This window comes from Nicotiana sylvestris, chromosome 3, assembly GCF_000393655.2.
Source record: "Nicotiana sylvestris chromosome 3, ASM39365v2, whole genome shotgun sequence".
Lineage (NCBI taxonomy): Eukaryota > Viridiplantae > Streptophyta > Magnoliopsida > Solanales > Solanaceae > Nicotiana > Nicotiana sylvestris.
Window position 1 is genome coordinate 187,250,994 of NC_091059.1, and position 10,017 is coordinate 187,261,010.

General features: G+C 37.1%; 2 protein-coding genes across 2 annotated transcripts; both read right to left on the minus strand.

Annotated features, from left to right (window-relative positions):
* Nucleotides 1-1,903: 1,903 nt before the first annotated feature.
* LOC104242245 (uncharacterized) lies at nt 1,904-2,359 on the minus strand. The gene has a single exon (XM_009797264.1). The coding sequence runs from the start codon at nt 2,357-2,359 to the stop codon at nt 1,904-1,906; it is 456 nt and encodes a 151-aa protein (XP_009795566.1).
* A 2,102-nt stretch (nt 2,360-4,461) lies between these two features.
* LOC104242241 (probable GTP diphosphokinase RSH2, chloroplastic) lies at nt 4,462-8,513 on the minus strand. Its single transcript, XM_009797261.2, has 6 exons — nt 7,404-8,513; nt 7,122-7,307; nt 5,990-6,450; nt 5,467-5,625; nt 5,040-5,391; nt 4,462-4,902 (listed from the first exon to the last, which is right to left on the minus strand). Exons 1-6 carry the CDS (start codon nt 8,100-8,102, stop codon nt 4,603-4,605), a joined length of 2,157 nt encoding a protein of 718 aa, XP_009795563.1. The 5' UTR covers nt 8,103-8,513; the 3' UTR covers nt 4,462-4,602.
* Nucleotides 8,514-10,017: the final 1,504 nt, after the last annotated feature.

Genomic DNA, 10,017 nt, shown 5'->3' on the forward strand with positions numbered 1-10,017 from the left:
ACATGCATGTTCCTTGTGACCAAGCTTAAGACTTTGTAACCTTTTGAACCAGATGGATAACCCACAAAAAATATGAGGAGTGGCTCTTGGTTCAAATTTATCTTTGTGGTTTTTAAGTGTAGTAGTGAAACACAAGCAACCAAAACTTCTGAGATGAGAATAGTTAGGATTCTTCTTGTATAGCAGTTCATAGGGGCATTTATTGTTTATGGAGGATGTGAGCAATCTACTTATTAGGTATGTGGAGGTAAGTATACACTATCCCCCAATATTTCAGGGGCAATTTGGACTAGAAAAGCAATGCTCTTGTTGTCTCAAGTAGGTATTTATGTTTTCTTTCTACCACCTCATTTTGTTGGGGTGTGTAGGGGCAGGTCTTTTGGTGGATAACTCCTTTTGACTGGAAAAATGAAGTAGCCTCAGAACTGGTGAATTCCATTCCATTATCAGTCCTTATGGACTTGATTGAGGTTTCAAACTGGTTTTCAACCATGATGAAAAAGGCCTTGATCACATATAGAGCATTACTCTTGCTGCCTAGAAGATGTGTCCAGGTAGATTTGCTATAGTCATCTACAAGAGTTATGAAGTATTTGTGACCATCATGAGTAGTTACATGATAAGGGCCCCACAAATCAATGTGTAACAGCTCAAAGACTTTGAGGTTGAACTTCTCAATGGAAAGGGCAACCTTGTTTGTTTAGCCATGGGGCATATAGGACACATGAAGAGTTTTATTGAAGTAAATTTAACTGGTATGGTTGAAATACCTCTCATCTTTACAAAAGGTACATGTCCTAACCGATTGTGCCACAAGGAATCAACAGTATCAACACCATTAGCAAAAACATTTAGTATAGAATGGCCACTTGCTTTATTCAATTATGAACTATGTACAACAGTTTGGGAATGAGAAGGTGCTCTATTTACATGTGTGTGATGTGAAGTGGAAGGGCAAGACACAGAATCACAAGTGGTGCTAGATATAGACTTTGAGAACTGAAAGTACAAACCATCGATTGCTTTACCAATCTGTAGAGGCCTCTTCACTTAAGAGGCTTGTAGAATGAAGCAAGCAAGTTTGGTAAATACAACTATACAGTCAAGCTGTACTATCAAAGAATGAACAGAGATTAGGTTATATTTGAAATTTGGCACAAAAGGTAATTTTCTTAGAGTGAATTTGGGACTAAGAACTAGATCTCCAATGAGTGTCACCTTCACCTTATATCCATTTGGCAAAGACACTAGGAAGGGATAAACTAAGGTTTTGGTGTTAGTTAATAAAGACCTTTTAAAGGTCATGTGGTTTGTGGAACCGGAGTTTAGGATCCATGAGTCAGTATTTGGTTCGAAACAATCATATGAGTGATCACTATGTTCAACAAAATTGCAACAAGTCACAGTACCTACAAAATTAATAGCACCACCAGCCATGTTGGCATTACCAGAATTTTCCCCTGCATTTCCTAGTTGGAAGTTCTCTAGTAAACTCAACAATTGTCCATACTGCTCCTTAGTTAAATTGTGCAAATTTTGTCCTCGCTCTTGCAACATTCCTTCTTCTTTTTCTCCAGCGAACTGTAATTTATCCTAAAAATGTTCACAGCTGAGGTGTTTGCATTAAGAGCAGTAAAGTCGATCATGACTTGATTCTGGGACTTGGCTTCTCTCTACTTCTCCTCCTGAATAAGGATAGAGAAGGCTTGTGTTATGCTAGGTAGGGGGTTCATCATCAGTATACTTCCCTTTACTACTGTATATACTTCATTTAGTCCCACGAGAAATTGAATCAGCCTCTTGTCTTGTTCAACCTTTTTCTTATTAGCCTTAGCTCCACATACACACTGACAGCTACACTGAGCATGAATGTTCAGCATGTTTAGCTCTTCCCGTAGCTTTTTCATTTTGTGTAATATCCAGTGATATCGAAGGTCCCTTGGCTTAAATCGCTGATCTCCTTTTGTGATTGATATAACTTTGCTCCATTCGTCTGATCGTACCTGTCTTTTAGTTCTTTCCAGAGTTCCTTTGCATCGTTGACATATTGTAGGCTTTCTGCTAAATCCTTAGAGAGTAAGTTCAGTATCCACGAAGTCACCATATCATCGCACCATTCCCACTGATCGAAGAGTGCATCACTTGCATCTGGCTTTTTACATTTTTTATTAATGAATCCTACCTTATTCTTCACAGACAAAGCTCTTAACACACCTCTTCTCCACGATCTGTACCCAGAGCCATCAAAAGGAACCGACACTAGAGTAGTTCCCACATTCTCCGATGGATGCATGTTGAGTGGACTCGTCGAGCTCAATGGAATATTAGTTGAATCCGCCACTTCTTCTTCTTCGGCCATGATTCAAGCAGTCGATGATACAAAATATAAATTCCAATTGAGAATTCAACTGTCAGAGAAATTGTCAAAATCAAAATGTGATCTAAAGAACCCTAAATCGAACAAAGAGGAGACAAAATTGAATAGAAACCGATCGGAGAAGAGTCGAACTTAGTGATATTGATGATGAATTGAATCGAGAACTTGAGCCTAGGCTCTGATACCATATCAAAACTGGAAGAAAACCATTGAAATCAGCTCCTGCTCATGCGAGAGATATGGAGCTGGGAGAGAACATTGTGGAAATAATGATGAATTGCATCATCTCTGTAATTGAATTCACTAACTTTATGTGTCTATACAATGCCTATTTATAAGCAAATGAAAGTAGGGAGGAAGAGAGAAATCCAGTTGGCAATGAGCCGGCCCACTAACCATTAACTAACCACTAACTGTTTTAAGTATCTCATGAAATAATTAGAGATACTGTATGTTGCAGTATGTGTATGTGTATATTTACATTTCTCAATACATTGCTCAATAAAGTACATGGCAGCATCCTTTCTAAATCATGAATGAAAGATCCAAAGAGGGGGAGAGAGAAGGCGACTGAATCTTCTAGTAATTCCAAAAGAATGTAAAAAAGAGCTTTCTCTCTTTTCTTCTCAATAGTCATTTGTGCATATATTAAAAGCAAAAAATGGAAAAAGAAACCAAATGAATGTTTACAGCTACTTTCTCATTTTCATGGTTAAGTAAATCAAAATTCCTTGACTCTTGCTGTCAATTCTCAACATCTTTTTTAAAGAAAAAGTAAGAAAATCCACTGATACCTTACTTCATCATTCTTCTTTTCCTCTCTTCTGCCTCTTCTTCTTGCCCGTGTCTTTTTCAAATAACTTATTAATTAACCTTCTTTATTTAATCTCTTTTACAACTTTTTCCTTTTTGGCCGGCTGTTTGTTTCACTTTTATCATCAAATCCCACACTTGACACCTACATTCCTTTCATACCTTGTCTTGCTCCTCTATAAATTTTGCCTCTATACATCTTAATGTCACAAACTTTGAGCTATTATTTATCCCATTGAGGGTTAGTTGTCTTGGCCTAACAAGAAAACTGACCTTATTTTTAATCAAAACTCCTGCACCATGGAAAGTTATGCTACATGTTCAAACCAGTACTCTTCACACAGAGGAGTAGCAATGATTTTAGCACTTGTTTCAGCTGTCGTGCTATCGCCATTGTACGTGGAACGACGAAACAAAGAGAGCAGCTATTACGAGACAAGATGGAGCTCCGGGGGAATTGTATTGCCTGTGTTACTAGCTGGATTGATAGTTGCGATTAGAACCACTTCATCATCAGGACAAGGAGGGAGTAGAGCGTCGATTTTCGCATCTCCAGAATCTTCCTCTGTGCTTAGAATTGGGAGTTCATCTTGGGGACTTGCTGGTGTTTTGGTTATGCTCTTATGTGTGCTTTCCTGGCAAACTTCTATGAAACATTATTTGTGGAAATAGATGTCTAATAAGGATCAAATTAACTATCCATCTCTTCCGTGTCAGAAGAGAGAGTCACAACTCTTCGAGCTGTGGTTTTAAATTCGTTATTTATGCTTACAAGTAAAAGTCTTTGAATCTATTAGATAATATTAAGACGAGCCATGGTTGTTTGCATGTTAACGAAGAGCTTACGCCATTGTAATGAGCGATTTGGAGGTCAAAAATCAGCGGAATAGAATAAATTGGAAATTACTCGAGTCGAGTACTCCCCTCTTACTTCGAAATTTCTCATTCTTCTTCATTTCCTTTATATTTCATTTTGGTCTTGCTCCCAAATTCATTTTCTGCTTCTTCGAGAACTTATTATCTTTTCCTTTTTCACTCCCCAGTAATCTTATTAATACTGTTATAGGTGAAGAATTATTCAGAAAGGATGGAATGTTCCTCCTTCCGGAAAATTTATATGGATATTCACGCGCTATGCCAAGAACAATGCCAGGCTATGTATTTTTACTTAAATTTTATAAGAAGCAATCACGAGCAAGAAGGAGAAGGCCCAAGAAGCCAACACGCATAGAAGTTAAAGAGCGAGTCTGCACTTTCAAAATACACAGAAATGCAAGTCAAGACTACCTAATCTTTTTTTATAAACAGAACCATAACTGTTCTGTACAAATGCTTATCATGTACATGAGTGAAGGTAGACTTTAATCTAGTAGGAAAGAAAATCATCAACTGTCAACACCTGTCATCAATTGTCAACTCCTCAGACCAACTACTGCATTGGCAGCAGGAAGAGGGCTTACACCTCGATCATACATTCGCTGGATCTCCTCTCTGTACTCGGTCAATGACTTATGTGGTATAGCTGGAGTTAATTCTATAACATCTCCCATTCTTAGCTTGCAGTTGGGATCACTGACTGGTTCATGGTTCAATCTTGGCCTTAGCTCTTCTTTCAGTGGAAATCCATAGGGTGTCCATCTAGAACTGCCGCGACCAGCTCTCTCCAAAAGATCCTTGACAGTTGAGTTTGCAGGGAATTCTTGCACAGACATCTGCACAGCAGAAACACAAGAGTTAAAAATACATTCAGATAGTTGGCATTTCCAATGACACCATAAAAATCAATTCTTCAACTTTCAGTATCCACGAGTAAAGAAGTACGAAACAGGAAATAATAATATAGACGAACCTTATCGTTGTCAATCATAATGATAAAGACAGGTCCATCAGTTCCACAATTAGGTTTGCAAGAAAATGGACAATCTTCAGAATGAGCAGGGAATTTGCAAGGTGGCTGAATAGATTCAGTGTGGCCAACAGATGATTGGTCTCTGTTCATTGTCTCACACTGCCAGGTAACAACCCAGCGAGCCCACTCTACCATCTGATTTACAAAAGAAGAGTGTTTGCAAGCGCCTTCCTTGTATCTCCAATGAGCAGCGAAACCATATTCAGCTTGCAAGTGCATCTCCTTTGTCCGGATCTGAACTTCAAGAGGCACCATGCCTTCCCCGAGCACAACCGTATGAAGAGATTGGTACCTGAAAATTACACATCAATATTAGGGCAAACACTTGAAGAAAAGAAACACATCTCAAATCTCTCATGCTTTTTACCCGTTGAATTTTGGATTTGCTATATAGTCCTTGTATCTCCCAGGTACTTCACTCCATAGCTGGTGAACGACTCGAAGTGCTTTATAACAGTCTTCTTTATTTTCAACTATCAACCTTAACCCATGAATGTCATGGACTTCATCCATATTAAGCTTCTTCCTGTAGATATTAACGGTGACATAAAGCAACATCAGCTTAAATAAAAAAAACATGTACATGACGGGAAATGCATAAGGCTTCCAGAAGTTTCTAAGATGTGATCTCAAGGACAAGTAATTATCATCAAACTCAAAACACGGCAGAAAAGCGATCTCCACAACCCTATATAGCATTGTCTATCTATGAACTACAGGCACTAAATAGTAAATAATTGACCGATTAGCCAAATCAATTGGTGCAATTCTTACAGGATTAAATGACTGCATATACTTCATCGACACATTTGGGTCTTTCCTTCTCTCTTTTTTTCCAGTGCTTAACAAGTGGGTTAGGGGGGAGGGGGGAGAGAGAAGAGAGAAATTACTTTAGCATCTTGCAGTAAATGCTGTACAAGCTCTTGTGACGGCCCGAGAGAACATGATAAGAAACAGAGTCATCCTTTAGCGCTTGCTCCAATTTCCCCACGGAAGAAGTAATCATAGCCTCATCAAAAGACTTAACAAGTTTCGACGAGAGCTCATTGTGCTGATCTGGGTTAAGATGCTTAAAGCAGAGGTTTTCCAGCTGCTCCTTCCACGTTGAGATGCCTAAGCGATTCGCAAGAGGAGCAAAGATTTCCAAAGTTTCCTTTGCAAATCTTTGTTGCTTTGCCAATGGCAACGCATCCAAAGTCATCATATTATGCAAGCGATCAGCTAGCTTTATGAGAACTGCCCTGGCATCTGCCATAGCAAGGAACATGGTGTGCAATCGATCTGCCTCAACAGTTTTACTAGCTGTATTGAAGTCTCGTGCAAGCTTGCTCAATTGACTAAGCTTCGACACCTGGAAGAAATGATACAAGTTAAAACAAGTGTAACACTCAGGACCTCTCTTCAAACATAGACGAATCTAAATGCTTGATAGTCCTATCATCTCTTAACCTTCACTAATCAAAGACATGCCACAGCCTTTAACATTCAGGAGAATCCATATTCATACCCAATTAAACCCCGTTTGCCCATAAATGATGTTTCAATAATAATATATTGAACTTCTGTTTCTCCAAATAGTGATTTAGCCATCAGTAATGGACAAACATTCTGAAATACTAATGATGCATTGAAAACTTGTTTGCACAGTACTTCAAATGAACTAATGTTTTACACTAACAAAGCTACAACCTTTTTTCCAAGTGAGATGAGTATCCAAAAGTAACTTCAAATTCGATATACCCTTTCTTAACTTATCTTCAGATACTCTTTTTTTCAACTTAAACCATGTATTGTCCAAACGCCTACTTTTAACAAATCCCAAACGAAAGACATTTAATCTACATTTTGGATGTGGAAATTATCACCATCGTTATCAGTTTTGAAAATTAACTGCAACACCCTTTGCATATGGAAATATTATTAGCGAAATTCAGGTGTCCATATTCCAACCTACCGCCCAGAAAATATGAAACGCAACACTAAGATCAGATAATAAAACAAGAATAAAACAAGTCTCCATACCCCTTCAACCAAATCAGCAACCCCAGCGCCTAACGTCCGGAAAATATAGTCATAAGTCATGAACGTGTCATCAAGCGTATCGTGCAGAAGTCCAGCAGCAACGACAGTCGAGTTAGCTCCAATCATTGCAAGTAAAACTGCAGTCTCAACGCAATGCTGCAAATAAGGATCACCACTTGCTCGCACCTAACAAACAATACATACATAATACAAAAGGTCAAAACTAAGACATCGACACCGAATAGAAAAGGAAATTAAACTAAGTTAGACAAAGACACTCACCTGTCCTCTATGTGCTTTCTCAGCTTCATAAAATGCCTTAATCACAAAATCATCATAAAAGATTTTATGCCTCGACTGTGCATTCAACAGCAAATCTTTCGCATAAGGTTCCGAATTGGACTCCAAGAAACCTTCCTCCATGTTAAAGGTAAGTTCATCCAGTAACCCTGATGAAGGGGAATCCACATCCAGGACTCGAAATGTCGTCGGATCGTGATCAACGCAGGATCCTAAAGCGTGCCTAACGAATCCATTGAACAATCCACCAGTCCCAGAACGAATGGACCCCACATCCCCAGCAATTCTCCTCGGCGGACTTCTAGAACATGATCCAATCCCACTACTACTAGTGCTAGCAGGTCCTTGAAAAACAGAAACTGGACTCTGATCCCTTTTTAACGACGAGCTAAGGGATGAACAACGAAACGAGCTGCTCAATTCGTCACCTCTATCGTGCCACAAAGAACCCAAATCCTCTGTCCCTGTCGAATAATTCGCCTTCACTGTCGGCGAAGAGAACAGACTGGATAGCCCTCCGACAAATGATTTACCGGACGAAGACGAGGTTGAAGATGACGACGATGATCTGCCGTTCAAATCAAAATCATACGACCCGTGTGAATTGATCTGACATGGATACGGCGTGGAACACACACTACTCGGTGGACTTGCGTACAGTGCTATCGTCGGAACCGCCATGACTAACACCAAATTGAAAGCTCAGATACTGAATTTCACCACCAAAGACAGAACTTTCACAACAATTCTGAAACCCTAATTCCTAAATTTGTGTCAATCAATTCAGATTCTAGAGTCACAAATAAAGAAATAATCAATCTAAACCTGAATAAATGTGAGATAACCTATAAGCTATTAGATAGTTTTTGATAATTGCGGTATGTACAACAAATATGTGCAGATCTGAGTGAATTTTTCCCAAAAAAAATTGGGGAAAGTGGAAAAAAAAAAGGAAAGGAAACTTTAACAAGAATTTGTGAGAAAATAAACTCCTAAAAATCGGAACTAATTGTTGGAAGAGAGAGTTGAAGACGCTGGAACTGAATTGGGTTTTTCTCCAATTACTCTTTCTTCGGGTTTGTGAATACTGTTTGCGTTGATATTCTTATGCGTTCATGCTCGTCTTTATGGTTGCTTTAGGGGCCAGGAATAGGGAAAGTAAAATGACTGGAATAGCCTCAAGGAGTCTCTGAAATAACGGAAAATTCTGTTTCTCCGGCTTAGAGTTTTAAAATAATTAAATTAAACTATTGGTAAGATCTAATGTCTTAGACTTAAGAATATTTTAATGCTAAAATTGTCGGAATGGATAAAATTAGCAGATTAAATTAATGACAAAATGATGTGTTTAGATAAGAATGGGATGGTATTGTCTGTGCCTCATCTGTACCATTTAATGATGCATCTTATAGATCCACTTTGCATCTAATTCCTTGCTCTGCATTTACTCTTTTTCTAAAAGTAAATCCCTAAAGAATAAGGTCATTAGTGTTTAGTCTTAAGTAAACGTCGATAGATATTTAAAAACTGACTAAATCGATTGAATCGTATTGTATCGAATCGATTTTTAAGTTTTTTTTAAATAAAATTGTAGGTTTTTATATAAATTTATAACCGTGCCAATAATTAGGATAGACTTTTTATTTTATGAAAATAAACCGAAAAATATCGAACCGTACCGAATAAATTTAACAATGTAAAAATATATAAAAAAGCACTAAATTTTTTCTTAGGCCTTGGAATTATGAAATAGTTACAAGTCAATAAGTAATTAAACTCAAAATCCTAATTGTCAAACCTATTATGCTACTTCTATTAAAACTAAATTATTTTCAGGTATTGTAGCGATTAGGAGTAGCAACCTACAATGTATTGAACATATTTACTTTCGTATGGATTAGATTTATCTTTTTGAAATGTTTAATTTTCTATAGACTTTATTCTTGAATCCCAACTTGGTTAACCTCTTTTCACTCGTGTGATTTATATTTTTTTTTTTGTATTTGCTTAGTTTCGTTTACGCTGTTGTAGAATACTTGATGGATCTACATTCTAGCCATCTTTTTATATTTTCTTAATTAATCACCTTTTAAACTGTAAAGATATCTTAGAGAGTTTTGTTAAGTCATATAAAAGTATTGCAATCTACTTCTACTAGTGACTTTTACATGGCACTTAAAAAAATTATCGAAAATTTACCGAATCGTACCGACACCGAAGAAAACCCGATATGATTGGGACGGTTTCGAAAAGTCTAATTTTGGTTATATATAATAGAATAACCGAAAAATTGATATGATACAAAATTTATAAAATAACCGACCGAATCGAACCATTGACACCCCTAATTTTAAGAGTATTAAACCATATTTAATACCATTAAATAGCCTTTAGTTACTTTGTATAAAAGTCAACATAACTAATGTTAGTTTTGGTTGCTTTTTCCATTTGAGGTATAATAATACATTCATTAATAATACATGGATAAAACAATTAAATGACCAAAGATCCTCATATTTATTTTAAACCATATATATATATATATATATATATATATATATATATATATATATATATATATATAATTAAAATAAAG